The sequence below is a fragment of the Myotis daubentonii genome, chromosome 2 (genome assembly GCF_963259705.1).
Source record: "Myotis daubentonii chromosome 2, mMyoDau2.1, whole genome shotgun sequence".
NCBI classification, from domain to species: domain Eukaryota; kingdom Metazoa; phylum Chordata; class Mammalia; order Chiroptera; family Vespertilionidae; genus Myotis; species Myotis daubentonii.
This window is the reverse complement of record NC_081841.1, coordinates 138,665,177-138,691,186: the sequence shown is the minus strand read 5'-3', so window position 1 is coordinate 138,691,186 and position 26,010 is coordinate 138,665,177. Positions and strand designations below refer to the sequence as shown.

General features: G+C 45.5%; 1 protein-coding gene across 1 annotated transcript in view; it reads right to left on the bottom strand.

Annotated features, from left to right (window-relative positions):
• Positions 1–2,849: 2,849 nt before the first annotated feature.
• Positions 2,850–26,010, bottom strand: part of VWA8 (von Willebrand factor A domain containing 8) — a 411,100-nt gene continuing 387,939 nt past the window's right edge. The window contains exons 42-45 of the mRNA XM_059684720.1: positions 24,315–24,473; positions 10,103–10,201; positions 8,864–9,102; positions 2,850–6,803 (exon numbers count right to left, since the gene is read on the bottom strand). Of these exons, the coding sequence (XP_059540703.1) occupies positions 6,695–6,803; positions 8,864–9,102; positions 10,103–10,201; positions 24,315–24,473 (606 nt within the window). The 3' untranslated portion in view covers positions 2,850–6,694. The remainder of the gene's footprint in view (positions 6,804–8,863; positions 9,103–10,102; positions 10,202–24,314; positions 24,474–26,010) is intronic.

Genomic DNA, 26,010 nt, shown 5'->3' with positions numbered 1-26,010 from the left:
CAAGCATGTCACCCCCTTCGTGCCCAGGGCTGTGCCCTCACACTGTGTCCCTCTGCCCGGGTGATGCTCCAGGCTGCAAATGCATCCCTCCCTCCCCTCCCCAGCTTCTACCTCCTCACCTCATCACAGTCTCGGTCTGAGGCCTTCATCTCAGCTGGGGCTCGGAGGAAAGCCCGTGAATGAAGGAATTCAAATCAAGATGCACATGATGGATAGCCTCTCAGGGCCATTTGTATTTTAAAAGAGAAGCCCCTCTCACTGAGACACATCACTCCAAAGACAGACTTCAGATGTTAGGGGCGAGGAGCCAGGCCAGCTGTGCGGACCTGTGTTCCAGCCAAGTGACTGAATGTCTGCTTTCAGGCATTTTGTGGAGCTGCTGCAATCTTCCCCTCTGCATGGAGCATTCCTGTTTCTCCCAGTTTCCACGAAGGTCATAGAATGAAAGAGATTTAGTTCAGGCACTCATATTAAATATCAGGTCTTTGTACTTAAGCCTGCAATGTATGAACATGCATATTCCATTAGCCTGGAAAATAGTCGTTCAAAAGCATTTGGGGACCTAAAGGACACCTTTATAACAAAGACACCCTTCTTTATCAACCACAAAATAAATAGTGGTATTTCCCAGCCCACGTGCCCATTAACTAGACTCTGGCCTTTCTGGATGGCCTTCCTAGATACCCTTGGTTACCTGCCCTTTCTTTCCCCTAAAGATGTTTTTATTAGTTTCAGAAAGGAAGGGAGAGGGAGAGAGAGAGAGAGAGAAACATCAATGATGAAAGAGAATCATTGAACAGCTGCCTCCTGCAGGTCCCACACTGGGGATCAAGCCCCAACCTGGGCATGTGCTCTGATCAGGAATTATACTGTGACCTCCTAGTTCTTAGATTGATGCTCAACCACTGAGCCATGCCAGCAGGGCCATCACCTGCCCTTTTTATTTTCTGTGCATAGCACCCTGGAATCTGGGGGTCCTGGCTTGCTGCACAGACCCTCAGATTTCTCACCAGCCCCAGGCTCTGTGGGAACAACTCCCAGGAGGCACGGCCAAGACCGGCCAACGGGCTGCTGCCCCAGCATTGCAGTTTGGTTTCCACTGGGCCTGCAAGCACTCCTTTCTGGGCCAGCGTATTCAGGGCTGAATTCATATGGGCCAGAAAAGCGCCTGTAAAAGGAAATGGACCAACGAGCTGTGCTGAGGCTCACTCTACTCCTGGAGGCCCAGGAAGATGCCCAGTTAGCACTGGAACGAAGAGGTGGCCAGTCTCATTACAGCAGCATCAGGATTTATTAATATGCATACATTGCATTTGAAATTCCAACTTTAGTGTCTGGTCTGATTAAATATACCTTTTTTCTTTGTTTCAGTTAATAAGGCTTCAAGTATGGCGTCATGAGACCAATTAAACAGAGGCCTCTGGACAAGCTCATTAGCTCCCTGCCACATGCCGGCTACATTAGTGACATGCTTGCTTGTGACACATTTTATCTCTTAATAAGATGAAAAAGCTATGGACAGACAGACATCGCTCCCTTCCATCCCAGGTCAAGCTCTAGCTACCACTACTAATGTTTCAGAGTTGCCATAACTTGAGTAAATCCTTATATTCAGAAACTCCCCTGGGGGTCACATACTATCTTTGGGGTCACAGTTTATTGCCAAACACTGATTGTTCCTTTAGAGAAAGAGCTGGCGGCTCCCAAACCCTTTCACAGAAGCCTGTGGGAAGAGGGGAGACCCAGGGAAGCTCTGTGCCTGCCGAGGGGGGACCCCACGCGGCTCCTTGGAGTTATGTCTCTTGATGAGATTCCTTTCAGTAGAACATGTCGTTCTTGACACCTCTGGATCCCAACCACCTTAAAGGAGTGCGATACTTTGCTCTGAGTGGCCGAATGCCACAGCACCACTCATTTAAAATTATGTAACCCTGGCATTCCAAAGCCAACATGTGTGGCTGTAAGAACAGACACCGGCTCTGGTGGGAGGTGGGAGCTCCAGACAGCACTCAGTCTCAAAAAGTGTCCTATCAGTCTCAGCTTGAGAGGTTAGCCCGGCAAATCCTGTTTACAGGATTTAACAATTAAAAAAACCACACACACAATTGCACATTGTTCAGTCTTGGCACAAAGGCCAGCTCTAGGCACACAGTACTTTTCCAATTCCGCATCCTTTTGGATCCCACTGTGCAGATCAGCAGAGAGGGAGTTTTATTTTAAGGCAGCAAAGTGCAAAGTAAGAGACAATGGTCAGAAATTTCCGTAGAAATATCTGTCCAGCTGATGAGGGAAAGCCCTTTTCCAATTCTAATGACAATTGCATAACTTTTAGAGTGCGCGTTCCGTCAAGAACATCTTTTCTTAGGGCAACTGATACAGGTGCCAAAGTCCTCTGTGCGAGAGGGCTAACGTGTGTGGGGTTCAGGAGGCAAAATACACTGACGTGATGTGGTTCTTGTAAGACATCGAGGGACAGTCACTTCACTGTGCGAGACAGGAACATGGAACTTTGGTTACAGATCATTTTGTCCAAATTTAAAATGCAGAGATGAAGCAGTTGAGACCCACAATGATTAGCCCAAGTTTGCACAGGTAGTTAATGGCCGAGCAGCATCCAGAACTTCCTTTCTCTGACCAATTCCACGCAGATGTGTAACCTCCCTCTGCAGGTGGCACACCAGGAGCCTCTCCATTCCAGCGCTTGCAGGATGCGGCCACAGCCAGTCTCAGAGGAAAGGGGAAGGGAGGCAGCAGGCAAGAGCTTTCTGCTGCAGCCCTGCCAGGAACTGGTAGTAAGTGAGATGCTTCATTGAAGTATTTTATAAACAGTAAGTTATGGGTTGGAGCAACTGTTAAAAAGATGAAAAAGCTATGGACAATATACTAAGCACAAGCAGACATTTAACTATTCCTGAGATGCAATTCCAGGAAAATTTGTCCAGTCAGGAGAAATCAGCTTAGAATTTGTGGAATATCTCTTATAATGCGATTGTTAGAAACAAATTAGAAGGGGACGCAATGAGTAAGTGACTATTGCTCTTGTTGCCCTAGTCCAGTGATGGCGAACCTATGACACACGTGTCAGAGGTGACACGTGAACTCATTTTATTGGTTGATTTTTCTTTGTTAAATGGCATTTAAATATATAAAATAAATATCAAAACTATAAGTCTTTGTTTTACTATGGTTGCAAATTTCTATATGTGACACGGCACCAGAGTTAAGTTAGGGTTTTTCAAACTGGTGACACGCCGAGCTCAAAAGGTTCGCCATCACTGTGCCTAGTCCGTACCCTGTGCTCTGTGCTCTGAGAAAGTGAATTCCAGCTGATCTGACAGGCACAGGGGCGGGTGGAGTGGCTGCAGCCTCTGGGGCTGGCCTTTCAGGAACACAGACAATGCTGTACAGAGCCCCACTTCCAAATGGCTTCCCAAGCCCCAGAAGTTGGTTAGAGAGTCTCTTGCTGGAATTGATGGATTTCTCCTCCTCTGACAGTTCACAGGAAAGGGTGTAAGTGTAAAGAATTAAATGATTCATTCCAAACCTGTGACGGGCTCAAGTACTCCCGCTCTGATGCACTTCTGTGGCGGTGCCTGGGCTGCCCCGTGCAACGAGGTCATTTTGCCGGGCACACAAAGGGTTCGGGGCAGCACACACCATGTACCGCGCTATTCATCGCATTCATTCCTCCTGGCTGCTCACGGGTAACAATGAACCTTCTCAGCATTACAGGGGCTCACTACAGAGAGGGCTGGGCTAGCCGCCTTTCAGTGGAACCCCCTGAGGCACACAATGCATTTATTGTAACGTCCTGGCCCTAAGAAGGGCCTGGGAACAGCCTGGAGTGGCCCATAATTAAGTGCATTTAATAATAAAGGCACACACTTCTTAGGTATTGCAAGAAGTGAAAATAAAAGCCTTCACCTTCTCATTCTCCACTCCCCTCTTCCATCATCCTTCCCTTTTAGAAATCAGAAAAGCGCGGAATTATTGTTTTTGCTGTTGTTGTTTTTTCTTTGTTTTAAAATAATAATTGCAAAGGATGTCTGGCCAGTGGGGAAAGGTAAATTAAATTACTTGCCAACATTCTTTCCACGTTAAAAAAAAAAGCTGTGCTTACTCTTGCACATGTAGAAGATTTGTTACAAGGCTGTTCTATCGGGTGCTCTTGGTTGGATTTCTAAAGCCTTTCAGGGGCTGTGACCCTCTGGCAGAGGGGCGCCCCTGGGGGCTAGGCTGCCCCTTGGGTGGGAACATCCTCCCTTTGCCGAGGTGCCCAGGAAGGAGTGGCTGGAAGTGCTGCCAGCAGTGTCCCATGCCCTCTTTCTGCCCCTCCCCGCCCCCCCCCCCCCCCCGAAAGTGCCTGGATATGTGCAGGCAGTTTCTGAGTACCAAGGAGAGGAGGGAGCTCTGTGAAATGTGGTCACTTGGCCAGAAGAAGAAGTGCACTGGGAGAAAGAAGAAAAGGCGCAAGAGTTGACGTCTAGGTTTGCGAGAATAAAGAAGCATGAGAGCGACCAGCACCCTCTGGCTCGGCCCCGCCTGACAGTGAGCATGGTCTATGTCCTTGAACTTCTCTAAGCCTCAGTTTCCTTCTTTGAGGATTTTATTAGTGCAATGAATAGTCAATAGTCTACTACTGTGAATCTTGGGGAAGTGACTCAAGTTCCTGAGCCTCAGTTTTCTTATCTATAAAATGAGGTAAAAAGTACTTACTTTGCATGCATTGCTGTGAGGACTGACTGAAATAACATATGCAATCACTTAACATACCTGGTGCCCAGAAAGTAAATGCTAGCTGCTGTTGTTCTTACTCTTATTGTTGTTAATGTGGTTATATTTTTATGTGTTTTTTTTTTTTTTAATTGACATTTTAGTGAGAGGAAGGGAAGAGAGAGTGAAACATCCATGAGAAGGAAACATCAACATCTACTGGCTGCCTCCTGCACGCCCCCTGTTGGAGATTGAGCTCACAGCCCTGGCATGTGCCCTGACTGGGAATTCAGTGACCTCTTGGTGCATGGGCTGATGCTCAACCATTAAGCAACACTGGCTGGGCTGTAACCACATTTTTAAAGGTACTTACTGCATTGCAACTGTTTGCATCATTGGATGATTCAACACACAGGGCAGGCTCTGGTTAGGAAAACAAGACATGCCTTGCAAACTCATTGGCAAGAGTGTATTGGAAATCCGATTGCTTTATTTCTTTGACAGCTGATAGGGAGATGGGGTGGTGGAACAAATGGGTGTTATCTTTTCACATTTCCTCTAGTTAATGACAATGAAACGAATCTGTACAATGTCACTACTATATGTGGGTGAATTCAGCGACATTATTAGCAAGGCTAGTTTTCCCACTTGAAAGAAGGCACACACACTGGTGCCCAGTGTTTGACTTCACCATCAGTGGCGAAGAGGAACTTTTTATTATATGGTTGGAGATACTGAGTTCTGCTGAAGCATCTGCTTTTAAACTAACTGACATTGAGCCTATTGATAAATAAAGGTCAGCCCAAGGCAGGGTGGGAGTAAGGTATACTTTGAAAGAAAAAGAATGAGGCTTGAACAGGCTATTTTTTTTAACAGCTAAAGAAATTTCCAGTTATCATTCAGTTCAAACATACTGCCGTGCTTTTACTTTAAGTAAAAACATAAGCATTTGTTATTTTGAGCACTGCATTTTGGAAACCAAGCGGGAGTAGTGTGAAACTTCTGAGAAGCAGTAGAAGAACAAGAAGAAAAGGAACTCGATGCCAGACATCCTTATCCTTCCACTCCCGGCCCCCCAGAGAGTAGGGCATTTGCTCTTTATTACTTCAAGAACCTTTTAAAAGTCACGTGGGAAAGGAAGCAATCCAAGGATCTTTTGATTCCTTTTGGTTTTGGCCAAGAAAATGGAATTACTGAGAAAATCCAACCTTTTATAAAATGCTGCTGTTAGAAGAACTTTTCAGTGGGTTTAATACTATCACATCATTGTTGGGCAACACAAAGTGGGGAGAAAATAAAAATAATTTTTGGGCCCTAGCTGGTTTGGCTCACTGGATGGAGCGCCGGCCTGCGGACTGAAGGGTCCCAGGTTCGATTCCGGTCAAGGGCATGTACCTTGGTTGCGGGCACATCCCCAGTCGGGGGTGTGCAGGAGGCAGCTGATTGATGCTTCTCTTTCATCGATGTTTCTAACTTTCTATCCCTCTCCCTTCCTCTCTGTAAAAAATCAATAAAATAATTTTTGGGCAGGAACCAGTTGGGTGGGTTTGTACAGACTTGTATCTCAGTGTCAGAATGTGGCATCGGGGCTTCGCGATGAGGTCACTTTTGTTATCTTAAGTGACATGATGATGTGTTAAGGCAAAGCTAGGTATTCTCCATCCCTCAGGTTTTTGGAAATGGACTAAGCACCATGGTTGTCAAACCGCCTTCCTTTCACCCTCACCTTTTATAAAATGCAGCTCAACTTGCTTCCTCTAATTATTTGTAAACCTGTCAATGGTTGTAGATTTCTATGCACAAGCCTCCCTCTGGATACATTTCTGAATTCTGGTTACTGGGCATGTGTAGGAAGAGCCAGGGATGTCAGAATTATCCAGTCATTGCATGGGTTCTCTTTACTGTGCCTGCTTTTCTTCAGAGTACTCTTTAGTCCCATCTTATTGCAAATCCCAGGCCTTAGGGTGACAAAGGGCACTTCTTAAACACTGGACAACATGGTAGAGGTGAAGATCTGCTGTAAAATCTGAGGGATGTCCTTGGTATCCATGGCAATGAAAGACCGGCCAGCGGGCAACGTTCTCTGAAGCCTGCCAGGATGGAAAGGGAGAGGAAATTACCATTGCAAATTGGGGTGCCCCTTCCACCTCCTGCCTCCACAAAGCACAGCATCCAACTGGTTTCTCAGGAATGGATGTCTTTACTTCTTAATACCTTGCCCCTCCCTGCCTGCAACTGAACCCACTGTCAGCAGGCAATGGAAGCTTTGGAAGAACAGCAGGGAGAGCACATGGGAGGCCTGGGACATCTGTGATGCTGTCAATTTAAAAAAATGCTGTAAATTAAAAATAAAAAGGAGTGAACTGAAGGAAAGTTCTTTTCAGTGAGAAAATCAGTGAATATTCCCTTGACAGAGCCCTGGAACCAAAGTGAGATTAGCTCATCTGGGTCCAGTGACTGTGTTGGCCTCACTGTATTTCTAAGTTTTTTTCCTGCTAGAAAACAGGCCTTGAAAAATGCTGCCCAGTTAAACCTCGAGTGGTATTCTCCCCGCCCACCACCTCTCTTTTTGCCCCTCACACACATGTGAAATGCAACCTGACTTATGCAATTGCTGCTTTGATGGCACTGAGGTTATACAGGCTTATGATAATTTTTTTAAATGCCAATTTATCATTTGGAACAAAGGGCCATTTTCAAACGCAATAAAAGTGTAGGACACAATTCCATCCGAAAGAAAGCCTCCTTTCACTGTGCCAGCAGATTTTGGTTTTCAAATGACATTTAATAAAAGTCAGCCATCCTGTATAGTATCATACATTTGGCATGCCCGGTAGACCAGCTAATTCTGCAACATATCTTTTGCCAGTAGATGTTGGACCATTTCCCTAGGAAACCACAAGGGTATTATTGTACTTTCTTAAGTATTCAAACAGGATCTGTTCACTAGAAAGACAAAATAGCTATTTCAGCTCAAGCAGCATTTGCTGAGTTTGCTGTCTGCTTAACACTGGGTTGGTCGTGAAGAAAATCTGAGTAGAAAAGACATGGTTTGTGTTCAAGGACATGGAAGTTCTAGAAAAGGCTAACATCCAAAACTGAGAAAAATGCAAAGTAATAAAGTGACTGTAGTTACGTGATATTAAGTCTGTTCTCAACGGAACTGTGCAATCCTGCAGCGTGGAAAAGGGAATATAAAGAGAGAAAATGCCAGCACTTGGACACTAAAACATTTCCTAGTCCATACAGGACTCTAAACTGGAGTACGGCAGGTAAAAGGTGGGATAGCAGAGGCACATGGCCTTTTGAGTTTTAGGCAGGAATTATTTTTTGGTGGAGGAGGAGGTATACTTTCACTTGTGTTTTCTGCTTTTTAAAGTATTTTAAGCAGATAAAAAACATGAGCTCTTTCTGTTTGTAATTCAAAAGGAGAAATGTTAGTGTGTTTAAGTCATTGAAAGTGTTTCCAGATCTCTGCCTTCAGAGCATCCACAATGGTGCTTATCGTCTGACCATCAGATCCTCTACTGAACACTCAGCATATTCAGTGCAGCATCTTCCTCTAAACACTGCCTTACATTGTCTCCAAGTGTTTCCCTGCCTCCTCTCCCCAGCAAGGGAGGCACATGCATCTCTCTGTGTGTGTATGGATGTATGTCTATGTAAATGTATGTTATATACACACACAAATTATATGCTACTTACATATGTTTGCATATGTCTATATACATTGTATAGACTACACAATCTCTCTCTCATGCTATGAAAATAGTAGGTGTTTGCTACTTTGAGTAAGTTTTGAACATGAACTGATTAGAACTGAGCTTGGGACTTAGATGTACAGTACAAAATGTGTAAGAGACTATTAAATTTACTAGACAAATCAATTTGCTATTTATGTCATTGTTGGTAAGTTTAAATATAAGCTGAAAAATAGTTAATTTAAAATTACTGTTGCTCATCCAAACAGAAGCTTGAACGTCATATCCTCTCAACTAGACCATCAGCTCCTTCAGGGGCGACTCTGGTGTCTGTTTTCCTCCAGTCCCACTGCCCCTCAAGGTGCTAAGCCCAGGAAATGCCCTGCGTCAGGGATCCAACTATCTCTGTGCCTGCCCCAAGTATGTCTCCATCCAGAGGCAACACTTACCTGGCTGCTTGATCACCTAAAGATCCAATAAAGATGGCAAAAGCATTAACTTGAGGGTTGCTTGTCAGGATTTGGGCAAACTTGGCAGGATGTATCCCATATCGGGACAGGTTCGCATCACTCAAGACGATGACAAAGTACTCGTCAGCTTCTTCTCTGACAATTTCCTGGATGGCATGCTTTGTCCCCTCTAAAGTGTGGTCCCCACTCATGCAGAACTGAGCATGGGCATGCATCGTCTGGGGATAGGAGATGTTGCACAAAAGCCATGGATGAGAAACGTCTTTTTAACAAACCTGATTTTTCTACTGATCATAAATAGTGATTATTACACGAGAATAAGAAGTCTCCAGTGAGATCTCTTTAACTGGCACTGTGGAGTGACAATAGCGCCCAGTAATATTTGTATGTGGTTCGGATTTTTGTTAGAAATAGGGAATGCTCCAAAACAATCCCAGTTGGCATTTAGTTTTTAAAATTTAGCCATTTAAAGTGAGAAAAAGGTGGATTGGGGGAGAAGGGGGTCCTAATATGAGGTGACAGAAGACTTGACTTTGGGGGGTGGGCACGTGGTGCTCTATACAGATTTTGTAACTTAGAAATCCACACATGAAACCTATATGTTCATGTTGACCAATGTCACCCCAATAAAATTTAATAAAATTAAAAAAATAAAGAAAAGTGTAAGAAAATATAAAACTTGGTATCACACTGGAGGATGAAGGTAACACAGGAGAAAAATAAGGAATGGGTAGAGTTTCTAATAAACAAAGTTATAATATGAAACAATGTACTTACATCAATAGCAATAGAGGGAATTTACATTAAAATCATGGTGTGTGTTTCTATTGTAGATCTAAGTATGTAAAACTAAATTTATCATTAAATACTAAGAAATACATAAAATTAGGGTTACAGAGTATATTATAAGAGGTCATTTTTCTCCTTCTACTGAAATATTTAGGGGCTGGGAAGAATTGCATAGGAGATAGGAGGTGACCCTGGTTGGAGAATCCTGACACAGTACTGAGTACCTGAAAAGTATGTAGGGAATGAAGTTTAAATTTGTTGTGGTGGAGAAAAGGATTTTAGGCATGAGTATTTTCTTAGTTTGAATATTTGTGAGACAGAAAGTCTTCCCTGAATCTGCTGCTTCTTCAGGGAATTTTTGCAGTGACAGAAGATACTTTGCCTAATCTGGTGGGAGCTTTCACAGCAGAGCGGCAACAATGTATTTACCTTCAGAATTTCTAGTCTTTGCTTATTGTCCTTGGGGATTTTGTTCAGTGGAACCAGATCAATGTTGTAGCCATCTCCAGAGTGTCCAGCGATGTCATACTACAGGCAAGAGAATCGGAGAGTGAGAAGCCTCTTCCACGATGGAACTGCCATTGGACCTATAAGCCCCACTCTCCTGTCGGTTATTGCCCAGAATTGTGGAGAGCGGATATGTATTTACCAGCCAAGGCAACACAGCCCAGGTCCTCCACTCTGGTCCATCCTCTTGTGTGATCTCTGCTCTCCAGCAGGAGGCAGAAGATGCTACTAAGAATTCCATTCTTTACTTTCAGGGAGAGTTAAAAAAAATTCTCTCTCTCTCTCTCTCTCTCTCTCTCTCTCTCTCTCTCTCTCTCTCTCACACACACACACACACACACACACACACACACGCGCGCGCGCGCAGGTAGAATTCTGAGGTGGCTCTTAGACTCCTGCCCCCTATTAGACAGCCTGCGAATATCACTTGTTACCTTATGAGGCAAAAGGGATTTTGCAGGTTACTTATCAGTTGATTTTGAGTTGATCAAAAGGGAGATGACCTAGCTGGGCCTAATCTAATATTATGAGCCCTTTAAAAGCAGAGGTTTTTTTTCTGCTGGTAGTGGAACAGAAAGATAGAGAGATTTGAAGCAGAGGGTGACTTGACATGTGGGAGTTGTCTGTGGCTGAAATGGCAGGGACCGTGGAGCAAGGCCCTAAGAGTGGCATTTAGGAGCAACCCTGGCTGAGAGCCAGCAAGACAGGGACCATAGTCCTATAACCACAGGGAACCAAATGTTGCCAACAACCTAAATGGTCTTGGAAGCAGATTCTTCCCCAGAGCCTCCAGGTAACAGCCAAGCCTGCCTGGCACCCTGATTTCAGCCCAATGAGACCCCAAGCAGAGAAGACAGATCAACCTGCTGGACTTCTAACCAACTGTTAGTTAATAAATGGATCTTGCTTTAAACTGTTGTTTGTGGTGATTTGTTACGCAGCAATAGCAAACTAATACGAATGCTCTTTTTTTCTGAACACAAATTGAAACATATTCATTGTACAAATGACAGAAAAGAACAAAAAGGAAGTAAAAATTACCCATAATCTCATTACTTAAAGATAACTTCTGTTACTGTTTTGTTGTATAAAATCCTAGGCTTGCACATTCACACATACACACATTTACATCGACATAATTTTTAACCAAAATGGGTAACATTGCCCATGTGATTTTATAACCCACTTTTCACCTTGACAGTGTATAATGTATATTTTTCAATTTAGAAAATACCTTTAAAATTCTCTAACTTACAATGTGCAGGAGAAAGTCCTGTCTGATGAGAAGAGACTAGAGCTGAGGGTGAGGTGCTGCCTTTCACAGAATCTGGAAAGAAGTGGGGCCTGAGGCAGACTAAACCTGGGCAAGAGTTCCCTCTGACTGCTGAGTGTGCCTCAAATTCCCTCCTCCCTTCCCACTAAGAATTTTTGTGATGTTGATATGACTAAAACTCAGGGTATCTGGGCAATTGGGGCATCTGCAAAGAAAATTCTGAGTGTGAGTCTGGGGCAAAGATTCCAGGGAGTACTTGGAGTACTATGACATAAAATGCTTAAGAATCACTACTTCTGTTTACCAACTGCATTAATCAACAGCTGTCTTTGGAACTCCTACTATATGTAACACACTTCTGTAGGTGTGTGGGGGAATGCAGCTATTTCTTTACATGTCTTCCTTTTTAACTAGTGAGTTCTTGGAAGGTGAGCCCGTATCTTATTCACCTTTGAATTTCAGCATCCATGAGTGTATCTGGTGTGTCTACTGCACAAATGCTTTAAAAATGTCTGCAATCAAGTTGAGGCAATAGGGAAATTCCCTTTCCCGTGTGAGCTACATTCTTTTTACAAATAAACTGTTTATAAGTTGGAATATATTCCCCCCCCCGCCCCCGCACGAGCAATCATGTAAAAAATGGTGGTTAGCTCAAGCTAGCTGACAAAAAACAAACCATAATATAACTGAAACCATTGTGTTTAAAATGAAAAGTAGAAAAAAAATTCCCATTGAAATAATTTTTATGTATAAATGGGAAGTCAGAAGGTGATTAAGTTATTGGGGAAGATGGATTCCATTTCAGACATGCTGAAATCATGCATTTGGGGAGGCATCAGAGAGGAAATCTATTTAATGCATTCAGAGATGTGGCTGTCTCCCCTGGAGGGAGACACATGACTGCCAAGGGTGACTATACAGAAAGAGAAGAGCAGTGGGCCCTTCCCCAGAAACCTGGGGAGCATCCTCCCTGGTGGAGTGGAAGGAAGACTCAGAGCTGAGTGAGAGTGGAGGGAGCAGGGCCAGAGCAGGCCATAGCCCGGGACACGGGAGTGCAGGGTTTCAGGAAGTGGTTGTGCAATGGCACTGGGTTACACTAACCATGCCATCAAGGAGAGATGACTAATGACTTCTGGGCACCAGAATCAATGGTGACTTTTGGGGGACAACTTCAATAAAAGGTTGTTGTATAAAAAGAGAATTAGAGCAGCACATGGAGGGCTGTTGGAGGAGAGGTGTTCGTGCTTCACAGGCCCAGAGTGGAGGTATTAGAAGGAGGTCAGGTTCATAGTCAGAGGGTCGTTTGGAAAAGGAGGAAGGATACTCCTTTTTCTGAGAGTAAAAGGGAGGCAGAGAGAACAGGAATAGACAAGATAAATGCACAATTGGAAAGGACAATGAAGGCCCATATAGGATGCCTAAATATTTGGGCTGTAATAAATCTATACTAATAAAAGGGTAATATGCTAATCAGACAGGACATCATCTGGACATCTATCCGGACGTTCTTCCAGACAAAGTCACGGTGGCGGGGGCTGAGGCAGAGGCGGTTAGGGGCGATCAGGCAGGCAGAGGCAGTTAGGAGCCATCAGGCAGGCAGGGGGCAGTTAGGGGCATCAGGCAGGCAGGCAGGTGAGCAGTTAGGAGCCAGTGGTCCCTGATTGCAAAGATCAGGCCTAAACTGGCAGTAGGACATCCCCTGAGGGGTCCCGGATTGGAGAGGGTGCAGGCTGGGCTGAGGGACACCCCCCATCCATGAATTTTGTGCACTGGGCTTCTAGTATCTACACTAATAAAAGAGAAACATGCAAATTGGTGTCACTCAGCTACGCCCACCAGCCAATCAGATGAGTATGCAAATTAGCCCAACAAAGATGGCAGTTAATTTGCATACACAGGCGTGGAGCGAAAACTGAAGGCTCTGGCTCTGAGTGAAGGCTGAAGACTGAAGACTGAAGAGGCTTGGCTTCTCCGCTGAGGCTGCAGTGCAGGAGGGGAGAAGCCAAGCCTTGCTGTGGCAGCAGCGGAGAAGCCAAGTGGCCACGGAGCTGGAGGCTTCGGTTGCCCCCAGCGATGGAGGAAGCCAAGCTTCCTGCCCACCCTGGCCGCCTCTCAAGGGAGAGAACAACATGCAGGCGCGGCCAGGAGCCTGAGAGATCAACACAGAGGGGTGCTGCTCCAAGCCTCCGCCGTGTGGCTGGGGGCAGGCCCCAGCGGGGACACACACACACACACACACACACACACACACACGGCGACTGCTCCCAGCCTCTGCTGCCAGACTGTGGCTCCCCTGTGGGGAGCGGGCCTAAGCCGTCAGCAGGACATCCACTGAGGGCTCCCGACTGTGAGAGGGGGCAGGCTGGGCTGGGGGACCCCCACCCCCCTGTGCATGAATTTCGTGCACAGGCCTCTAGTATATATATAATGGCCTGGAAAGCTAGGGTCAATATTTGGACTCCTTGAAGTTCTCTAAAAGAACATCATGGTATGGGCAGTGCAAGGCCCTGGCTTGCAGCCCATCGCCTTTTCTTTCTACAGTTGACCCTGTCCCACATCACAAGGCGCCTCCCCTGCATCGTGTGGACATCCAGCCCTCCTATCCACACCATCACCCCCCCCCCCCACAGAGGTCCACTGGCCATCCATCAAGCCTGGTGCTCACACCATTGGCCAGTGTGCCCGAGGAAGATGGACCTGAGGAGAGATGGAAGGGGTCCACATAGGCCCTGGAAGCAGGATAGCTGAGATTCCAGGAACTGTTAGCCTGATTTAGAAATTAGCTCTCAGTGGGCATGTCCCCTTGGCTGCACAGACTCTTCACCTCACTGGAGGGGCATGGCCAGAGCAGGCCCAGAGTGGAGCCTTGGACAGGGGGCTGGGAGATTATTCCTTGCCTGGTCTTAAAAAATATTTTTTAACACAAAGAATGATACAAAATAATTATGAGGGAAATTTACCAATATACAAGGTGTCCCACCAAAATGTATACACACCTTAGCAGCTGATAGCTCAATTTTGAAAAGGAAATGTATTTTTAAAAATACATTTTTATTGATTTCAGAGAGGAAGGGAGAGGGAGAGAGAGAGAAACATCAATGATGAGAATAATCAATCAGCTGCCTCCTGCATGCTCCCTACTAGGGATCAAGCCTGCAACCCAGGCATGTGCCCTGACCAGGAGTCGAACTGTGACCTCCTGGTTCATAGGTTGATGCTCAACCACTGAACCACACTGGCCAGGCAATGAAATGTATTTTTAATTAAGATTGCCTTATAATTATTGAAAATGTATGTATTTTTTTGGGGGGGGGACACCCTATATTTTAAAAGCTTGACAATAAATACTTTCTAAGGGTGCAATAAATTCCATATATAAAAAAACTATACTATACTCATTAGTATAGTTTGCTATCAATGTATTGAAATGGTAACAAATAAAATTTGAAACTTAAAATCTGTACTGTTCTGGACAAGGGTAGGAGATTACCAGCTTCAGTATATGTCCGCCTAGGGTCTCCCACATGCTCAGAGTGAGGATGTGGAAAGTTTTGGCACGATTCCTCCAGGGAGCATGCTCCAGACCCTGAAATGTCTGACTCGACAATGGTCACAGCAGAAGGGGTTTTAGGCCAAGTCCTGCTGAGAAGGTGCCGCAGGCTGCTTTCATTGCAGGGCTGGTGAAACAACCTGTTAAACAGGGTCCTACATGAGGGGATAAGTCAGCTCCTTGAAACAGAAGTAAGTTCCTCTTGTTTGGCTGAGGTAAGAGGACTATAAATATATCAGACCTTTTCCTCCCTTTTACCTGAAGGTCAAAGTCTTACTAATCAGATGACCATAGATGAGACTGTATAAATAAATATTTGACCAGGTGGTCTGCTCACAGGTTTGTCATAACTGGTCACTGCAGCTGCTAGTTAATGATCAAACAAAGAGCAGTCAAATGAGTTGTTGGATGCTCTTTATCAAACCCAGACCCTAGCTGATTAAATACTTCAGAAGCATTTCAGTAACTATCCATCTATCATTTGACTGATCTATCTATCTATCTATCTATCTATCATCTATCTATCATACTTTTTCAGGTAAATGAGTTAAAGATAAATGGGTTGAGGAACTCCCTTTCTTACCCCTTCCTTTCCTCTCCCTTCCTCTTTTCCCTCCTTCCTTTTGTTATTTGTGGTAGGGAAAGTGCTATTTGCAGAAGGACCTGCCTTTGTTTATGCCTCATTAGCATTCCAGTGCTGGGAAGACACACCTAAGGGATAGGATAGGGCTTATAAAATGACTTACAGACCCTGGTTCTCATCTTTCAGATGGGCTTGGGGATTATTCTGTGCCCAAAGGAAGTAAAATGCTTGAGAGGAATCCAAAGGATATCAAATGTGGAACACTCCTTAGTGTTACTGTAGATCATGCTGAGCTTCCATTAAAACAAGATTTTCTATGTCATAATTATCTATTATCTGCTATCCAAGGATCCCAACATGGTTACAGGCAGGAATTTGCCAATCCTCAAAACTGGGTTAAAGGAAAAGGATATAAACTCACTCATTTCCATTCTCTAACTCCTGATTCTGCCATTCACCTGCCCTGGTTCCTGCTGTGACAATTGCCAAATCAGACTAGACAGGGTCTCAAGCATGCATCAGTCACAGGAGTCACTGAACAATACCTCACTGTCATTATTGAAGCACCCAACGTTTAGATTTTAACTTTTTTTTGAGTAGCTCAAAATTTTTATGATCATGATTTCTGCATTTTTCATAGCATCCCTAAAATCCTTGTGGGGTCTTACATTTAGCACCCAACATAAATAATAAACCACAGTAGTAAAGAAAAACCTCAATTAGAGAAGAATAATTTGAATACTTATTTGCTTTCAAACCTTGTTTAAATGCCCTTTTGCTATACTTTCTTTTGAAAATCTCATTTATTTAGAGAAAAGTATTACAAATAAAAACATGCTGAGTTTCATGTTTTTAGATTTAGGACACAAAGATTTATCATCAAATATGAAGGATGATTTATAATACTTAGACTGCAAAGTAAGCTCTGCTTAGAGCGAAGAGCTGTCAGCATTTTTTATGAATGAGGTTTGTGTTTAAGTCGAGAGAAGGATAATCATTTGCTAACTTTAGGAGGGCTATGCTTTATTACGCATCCACATTATAAGTAGGTATGAGACCATCATCTGAAGCTATTTCTGAAGACTGACATGTGAAATTCTAACCTCCTTCTAGAAATCCAAACACACCCTTCCAAGATAGCACTACTGACGGTGGGCAACAGAACACCACAGTGTTAGTGAGCCAATAGTCTTCAGTGTTAGCTAGCTCAGCTTCTTCATATCAGAGAAGATTAATGTTCTGCAGGTCAAGGATTCTACACTTAGCTCCGACATTAACAAGCTTTTTGACCTCGGTCAAGTCACTTAACCTTTCCAAATCTTGTTTCTACCTTGTAAATAATGCTGATTTAGATGACCTCTAACATTAGATGTTTGTAAATCACTTCACCTCTCTGACAGTAGGGATAATCTCTGTTAGGTGGTTTTACCTAACCTCACAGGGTCGATGAAAAGATAGGGCTATGCATTTAATGACTATAACGTCAACATTTGTAGAGTTCTTACTAGTTTACAAAGTGCTTCTACATATCTCATCTCATGTTGATTCTCTCCATAACCTTTGAGGCAGGCGTTATTAACCTCATTTCACAAATGAAGAAACTGATGCTCAGAGAGATTAACAGACCTGCTTCAGGTCAGAGATCTAGTATTGTCAGAGGTGGATCTGAAACCCAGGTGCTTTGACTTTAAATCCAAGGTTTTTGTTATCAAGAAATAGCCATTCCCTAACTCCTCCCCTGCCCTATCTCTACTTAGCTTTTTGAATGGTTGTGTGGTGGGCAGTTAGACAGACATGAGCAGAGCAAGGGCGATGGGCCAGGGCCAGGTACAGAAGGTCGCCAGGGTGGAAGGCTCTGGGTACCTAGCAATGGACAACTATAGGGCAGGACTTCATCCCCAGGGTGACCTTTCCTCCCCTAACATATTGCTGGCCATGTGGTTTAAACCCCCTGACCTTTCCTCCCTAGAGATAACATCTGGGCCTCAGGTGTGTTTCAGCTTCAGGCCCAGAAAGGCAGCACCACCAGACAAGCAGCGCCAAGGCAGACCTCAGGACCAGCTGCATTGAACAATGACCCCCTGCCCTGACCCCGACCAATCATTCAGTGGAGACCCAGACCCTGAAAGGACACACCTTGAAAGCTGCTGAATTGAGATCTTCCCCTGGGAACTCCCCTAAATCTCCACCCTTAAAACCCTTAGGAGGAGGACCCAGCCCGCTCTCCCTCCTGGGAGCACTCCTGCACCTTTCCCTTTCCCGCATCCCCCAGGAGCCTCGCCTTCACCTTCCTCACTTCTACGCTCCAAGGGCCTTCCTTTGCCTCTATTTGTTGCTAAGGCCATTTCTTTTACAAATTACTTCTACCCCCGTGATTTTCCAAATAAATGTTCTCTTATAGTCTGAGTCTTGGCTTTGAATTCTTTCCTAGCCAGAACTCAAGTACCAACGCTGCTGAACTCAGGTCCAGTCTCACCCCACCGGTCTCACACCTGGTGCCATTCCCGCTGCCACCAACAGTTGGCTTGGCCAATGCTACATCAACAATTGAATCAATTCCAAATTCTTGTTTAACTTCAGAGAAGTCTGCACACCCTTCTTTGGTCCTACCTGCATATGGCAGCAAGAATTTATTCAAATCCTGAGCCTGATAGGACAATTGATTTCTACTTCTAAATGTGTGATATTTCCGACACATGGGGAAAAGACACAACTGTTTTTGATAGAAAGAATTTTCCCAGCAGGTGTTGGTTTGTGAGTCATATCTTTCCATATCCTTCTGTAAGTTAACCCCATCTTTCTAATCAAGATACTTTTGAGAAAAGTGCCTATTATACCTCCTTGGGATGATGAAGTACTAAGGGGAGAAGAAGATACTTTATGTAAATGGTACAGCTCCTGACTTACAGCTTTGTAAAAACACCTATTGGGCGGGAATAAACGGGGATAAAACATCAACTAAGAAAGAGCCCTGATGTGGGGGCCAGGAGTCCTGCTGTGTTTCCTGGACAAAGCATTTACCCTCTCTGGTCTTTATTTTCTCCTCTGTAAAACGAACAGTTTAAAAATAATTTTCAAGGTCATTCCTATCCCCAAGGTTCTATGAAAATTCAATGGTACACCCAAGGAATGGAGTAAAAAGCCTGCTTCACTTAGTCATAGGAGCACCTGTGCCTTATTTTTTCCTGTTCAGGGTTTGAATAATCTAAACCAAACTGAGAACTGATAAACCTGTTTCCAAAAAGAAATTACAATCCAGTATTGGCCCTAGAATAGTGGTTTTCATATATATATATATATATATATATATATATATATATATATATATATATATATATATATATCAACACTAATAAAAGAGAAAAATGGTAATTGGTGTACGACGATACCCTTTTCATTGGCTACTCAGGGCTATATGCAAATTAACTGCCAACTAAGATTGGCAGTTAACTGCCAACAAGATGGCGGTTAATTTGCATATGTAGGCACAATGCAGGGAGGCGAAAGGGAAAGCAGGAAGAAGCCCCCTGCCACTGACAGTGATCGGAAACCCAGGGGGGAGCTAAGAGCTGGGGGGCAGGACAAAGACGGCCCTGGGGCTGCCTTTGCCCTGCCCCCCAGCCATGATCGGAGAATCAGGCACCTTTGCCGCCCTGGCCAGTGATAGCAGGAAGTAGGGGTGGAGCCAGCGATGGGAGCTGGGCACGGTTGAAGCTGGCAGTCCCGGGAGCTAGGGGTCCCTTGCCTGGGCCTAAAGCGGAGCCCACGATCGCGGGGCCGCTGCAGCTGCGGGTCCCTGCTGCCCGGGCCGGACGCCTAGGCCAGAGGCGTTAGGCCTGGGCAGGGGTGGAGCCTGCAACCGCGGGGAGCTGGGGGTCCCCTGCCCAGGCCTGACACCTCTGCCGGAGGCCTCAGGCCTGGTCAAGGGGCCGATCCGGTGATTGGTGATCGGAGGGTGATGAGGGTCAACTCCTCTGGCCGAGGCATCAGGCCTGGGCGGGGGGCTGAGCCGGGGATTAGGGGGATATGATGGTCCCCTTGCCCAGGCCTGAAGCCTGGGTCAGAGGCGTCATGCTTGGGCGGGGGGTGGAGCAAGCGATCAGAGGGAGATGGGGGTCTCCTGCCCAGGCATGATTCCTGGGCCAAAGGCCTCAGGCCTGGGCGGGGGGCAGAGCCAGTGATCGGGGGGAGATGGGGGCCCCCTGTCCCAGCCTGACACCTCTGGCGGAGGCGTCAGGCCTGAGCAAGGGGCCGATCAGGCGATCGGAGGGTGATGGGGGTCTACGCCTCTGGCTGAGGCATCAGGCCTGGGCAAGGGGCAGAGCCAGCAATCGGAGGGGTCTGGGGGTCCCCTACCCAGGCCTGATGCCTGGGCCAGAGGCATCAGGCCTGGGCTGGGGGCAGAACCAGTGATGGGGGGAAATGAGGGTCCCCTGCCCAGGCCTGACACCTCTGTCAGAGGCATCAGGCCTGGGCAAGGGGCCGATCCTGCTATTGGAGGGTGATGGGGGTCAACGCCTGAGGGCTCCCAGTATGTGAGAGGGGGCAGGCTGGGCTGAGGGACACTCCCCCCCACACACACACCCACTGCACGAATTTCGTGCACTGGGCCCCTAGTGTGTGTGTGTGTGTGTGTGTGTGTGTGTGTGTGTGTGTGTGTGTATATATATATATATATATATATATATATATATTTGATTTTTTTACACAGAGGAAGGGAGAAGGATAGAGAGTTAGAAACATCGATGAAAGAGAAACATCGATCAGGTGCCTCCTGCACACCCCCTACTGGGGATGTGCCTGCAACCAAGGTACATGCCCTTGACCGGAATCAAACCTGGTACCCTTCAGTCCGCAGACCGACGTTCTATCCACTGAGCCAAACCGGTTAGGGCTAGAATAGTGGTTTTCTACCTTAAATTTTTTTTTTAAGCAGTGGAACTCCTTCTCCACATGAAATATTGCGCAAAAGCCCAGATTGTGAAACTGGGTACTATCAATATGAGTGGAATTGTTTGGGCTGAATTGGGGAGGGAGAGGGAAGAAATAGAAGTTGCCACTCACCCTTGCCCACCACCCTCCCAGGAATCTTTGTTAGACTGCTAGGAAACCATGGCCTTAGAATATGGTTTATATGTCTCCACAAAAACAATAAATTTTAGTACTTCCCCCCCCCCCCCCAAAATCCAAGTTGTCAATAACTAAATAAATCTGCTTTCTGGTGTCACTATTTGAGTGTTCTGTGCAGAATCAGTCAGCTAACTTTTGCTGTTATTGAGTACTTTGAAGAAAAAAATTAAGGCACTAAGAGCTTTTGAAGAAGAGGCCTAATTTAAAATTATGGTGAAACATTCCCGGGGGTGTGGAGAAATCACAAGGCCACACCGGGATAAAGATAAGAAATCTTCCTGACGTAAATAAAATGGTTCACAAACTGTTACCTTCTACTTCTCACTCTCGTGTTTAAAAACTCTGCTATGGTGAGATTAGAGGAGTTTGTGCTGATTATTAGCAAATAATCTTGCTCCTGTCTTCGGTGACCTAATGTAAACTCTGTCCCAGAGAACGCAATTCCATTGGTAGAACAATTACGAGGAACTTTAAAACCCCCCATGGCTCTGAAATGGGTCCCGCCACTGAATTCCCTTTCCTGCTCAGTCACTCCTGCTCCAGGGTCCCTGTGGCTTGGCCTGGGTCGTGCTGAGGTAGAATAAAACATGCGCTGACTCTAATGAGCCTCTTGGACTGTAATGACCCAGCGCCCAGGAGCTGAGCCCAAGCCAAACAAAACACACAGCAGAGGCCAAGAGAGAGGTTTCACGGCAGAGTCCAGATCACTGGCCAGGACTGTGGCTTCTGACACTTTCAAAGCAAATTCAGACTAGACACCTTCACGGCAGAGGGACAACTGCAGGAACGCGACGAAGAACTGTCTGGGGCTGGATGGGGTCTCAGAGCACAGCTCTGAATTCCGAGACACCACATGCAGGGCCATCCTGGGTTCTGGAATATACATTTTCACCAGGAGCTCCTAAAACTGTCTTTTGCTCATGCATCACTTTATATTGCTGAGTAAATTCCATGCCTTCATGAGTTATTCTAGTTCTTATGCTTCTTTCACAAGAGAAAATGAAAGCACAGAGGGATGAAATGAGTTGAATATGATCATGTGATGTAAGGACACAGAGCAGAGGAGAATGCTATGCTGCCAGTGATGTGCATGCATCAAATGTCTCCGAGAAGATGCCCCAAATCCACCCCCTTTGCACCCTCTACAAAGGAGACCTGGACAGCCCCAGCAGAGATTGGGTGGCCTGTGGCCACTCAAAGTCTTAGATATATGTTGGCAGGGGTGGCGGGAATATTAAGCAATGTCCCCAGTGTATCTGGCGTGGGGGGAAAGCCTGTTAGGATTCTGGTGATACAGGGGACTCTGGGACAAGGTAAATGGCGCTATTAGAAAAGAGCTGGTCAAATCCAGAATGAAGGACATTCTACAGACAACTGGTCTGGACTCTCGAGACAGTGACCTTCATGAAAAACAGAGTGGCCTTGGTGACGGCTGTTCCAGATTGAAAGAGGCTAACGAGACATTACAACCAAGAATAAGGTGTGGGCTTTGACTGGATCCTGGGTTGTGTGTGTGTGTGGAGGGGAACAAGTAGAAAAGACACCTTTGGGATAGTTGGGAAAATGAATTTTAATTAGATATTGGAAGATGTTATGAAGTCATTGATAGTTTCTTAGATGTGATCATTGTAGTGGGGCTGCTTAGGGAATGCCCGTAGTCTTAGGAGAAGCAGAATTAAGTATTTAGAGGTAAAGCATTGTGGTGTTTATAATTTTCTTTCAAATGACTCAGGGTGTGGGGTTAAGTGTATGTATTTGAGTATATATATTTAGAGGGAAACACAAAGCAAAGAGGGGAATTAGTAACAATTGGTGAATCTAAGTGGGGGCATATTGGTGTTAATTTTACTCTTCTTTCAACTCTTTTGTCAGTTTAAAATTTTTCAAAAGTTGAGAAGTAAAGAGGACAGTTTAAAAACAAAACAAAACAAAACAAAACAAAAAAAAGGGGTGGGGGGAGAAACAGAGGAGTCCTGGGCTCCATCCCACCCTGTCTCCAGTTAGCCTTCCGACTGGGAAAAGCCCGTGATGTTTCTGCGTCTGCTTCCTGCCTGAGGAAGGAGGAAACGCCAGTAAACCTGTGAGGCAACCCCAATTCTGAAGTCCATGGGCATGATGAGGCATCTGCAGGACAGGACTTGAGTATGCCTTCCCTATCCTGCCCCTACCCCTTCCCTCCAGACACTGGCCTAAGTACCACTTTTCCTCTCCCTTCCGCTCTTTGAAATCAATAAAAACATATTAAAAAAAATAAACATTTTGTGTAAATCCATAAAAAGTAAAAATATCAAAATCAAGGAAAAGGTATATCTAAAGGGAGGGAGGGTCAAAGGAAGGAAAAGCTGAACACCAGTCTGCAAGCTGTAAGACATAACAAAGGGTCATGGCTGGTCTTTGATTTTAGCTCTGAGCTTCCTGGCAATGAAAACCAAGTGGGAATCTTCAATAGTTCCATAGAGAAAATGCATTCCACTTCTTTAAAGGAAACAAAGCTATACTCCCCAGTGAAAGTCCATGCTCTATTTGTATTTGTATCCTGTTCTCTACAGAGCTTGGCCACACAGAGCATTCCTTTTCCCTGCTATTTAATTCTAAGGGGAATCTCTCACGTAGAGCATCAGACCAGGGGCCCTGGGAGACTCCGAGCCTCACAAATTGGCCTACAGTAAATGGGGCGATGGGTTTCGCTATTTTTGCTGTGTCCACTAACACCCAGCAATCCTGAAGTCTGGGTGGGATGTCCAGCCAAATAATGATCTAAGCTCAATGATATCTGAGGGACATACCTGATCCAGAATACAATCTAGCATGTCTATGGACAGACTGTGTACCCCTCACACATGTCTGCACATGCACCATTTCCTTCACCTGAACTTCCGATTCACAGCTACTTGCTCTGGAAAGGGCTGGAGTGTGAATGCTCTCTGTGGCTTGCAAAGTGGGAGCAGATCGATGGGCGCCTCTCAGGCAGTAACCTGGCTCCAGGGGACCCCTTCTAGTGCTCAGACTCTGCAGGAGGATGCAGAGCCCACTGAGCAACAGCAGGATGGGAACAACTGGATGGAGGCTGCACGTCTCCCAGGGTTACCATCTTCGTTGTCAGCTGGGGAGACACCTGTTACTGTGTAACGGTCGCCCAAGTGGAGAGGCAAAGCTGTGCTGGGAACAGCATAGTTTGAGGTGCACCCAAACCTCGGAGGCTGCCTGGTGGGTGATGGGCAAGAATGGGGGTGGGGAAGCTGGAGTGAGGAAGGTGGCTCTGAGAAATGTGGGGAAGCGTCTTGTGGTTCTTCTAAGTGCCTGCTTTTCTCCCCCCGCTAACATTATGGCTAGCATCACACAACTTGTAAAGTTCAGTGCTTTCTTCTGTAGTAAGTGCTCCTTCAAATTCTGGCATTATCATGTTTTTATTATTACAGCAGAGAAAACCAGAGGCTCACGTTCTCTATGTTGATACGTGAACTGATGGAAGATGAAGATTTCTGTCCGCTCTGGGTAGAGCCTGCATCTACCTATCCATCATCATGCCCTAACTCGGGGCTGCCTTTTGGGCAGGCATGGTAAGTGATGCCTCTACCATCCTAGTTCATGCCATTACCTTGAACTTCTCTTCATAGTTCTCGAAGGCTTCCATTACCATACACACAGCCTCCATGGAGCGCTCCAGCCGGCCATCCACGCCGTTAAAGCGGTACATGCTGCCAGACACATCCACCACCAGGCGCAGACGCTTGGGTTTCTGTTGGGGGCTTCCCACCTGAGGGCGGACACAACAGAAGTCTTGTGAACCAGAAAACCATCGCTGGCTGCGGTTCTGGGCATCTCACACAGGCCCCGGAGTACCAGCCACGAGGAAGGCAGGTGAGCCCTGGGCTCAGTGCTGCACACGGCTGACCAGCAAAGGCACCTCCAGGTTGTATTTCATTAAATGGGATTTCAAACTTGTGCTGGTAGTCGGACCATATGGGAAAGATTTTCCTTTGGAATATACAGTCCTTTCAAGACCTGACCTAGTCTAGTAAACTGCCTTAATGCAGCTGACGCCGTCTTCTATACTCTGGGAAGATAGAAGCCCCAACATGCCATTTTCACGTCATGCCTCAGACTCAGTTACTCCAGCAAGATGGAGCTATTGTGGAAGCCCCATGAATTTTACTTGTACCTGATGTGTAATGATCTGAAAATCATTTTCCACAGAGTCCACACACACGAAAAGCCAGACTCCTAAAACAGGCTCTGTGAGAGGGGTGTCACTGAATTTTCTTCAGTGCCGTTGTCTTTCCTAAGCGTCCGGTCTTCTCTTCCTTCCAGTTTCTGAATTACTACTTCTCCTTACTCTCCTTGGCAGTTAAAGGCATAAAAGTAACATCTAACTGCTGTTTAACAACAACTGTCAATTAAAATGTGAAACTCTCCTGAGTTTCAGTTTGATTTTGGACTCATGCCTGGCAATTTTCAGAATAAAAAATGAAAGCATTTTTTTAGTTTACTTACAAGAAAAAAAAAAGGAAGAAGAAAAATTCCAGACTATTCTGTAATTATATATTTGCTGACGTGTGTGAAAACTAATGAGTAGAGTTAGTAATTTTAAGAAAATATTGTGGGTATTAGTGTAATGGTTTGAGACAAATTAAATGTATTCCTCAAACATGTGTGGAGTCAGCATGAAGAGCAGTGCCACGCATGCTTCCAGGGCCACTCACAACTTCACATGTGTCTAAACACATCTGCTGGCCACCGTGAGTCAGTAAAGACAGTGGCTGTTGACTCACACCAGTGACATAGGAGAACTCCCCAAGTTACCCAAGGATACTCTGAATAAACTTTTAAATGGAGTAAGAGACTCCCTCTCCCTACCAGTCCCTGCTCCCCCAGCTCACAGTGGCTATTCAACAGTTCTGGTCATTCAGGGATAAAGGGAGGCACAGGGCCCGCCAAGAAACTCAATGTTTCACCTTATTGCCATTGTTTTGAAAATATTTTAATATTATGACTATCCAAAGCTTTACATATATTTATATTAGAGTTATATAAAGGAAAATCGCTCCCTTTCTAAAATTTTCTTCAGTCATAGATTGGACACAGATCTTTAAAGGAGCAGAGCAATAGAAAACCACCAAGACTACTCTAGTGTTTCCATTTGCATGAGCCTCTGGGATTCAGACTCCAAGGGTCCTCAGTTCCCTCTGGTGCCCCCTGCTCTGCATCCTGGGGGCTGATCTGCAAGGATAGCACCATCCTCTCCCTGGGCTGCTGGCGTCCAGGTGGGCTCTGCTGATGGGAGGCACCGGATC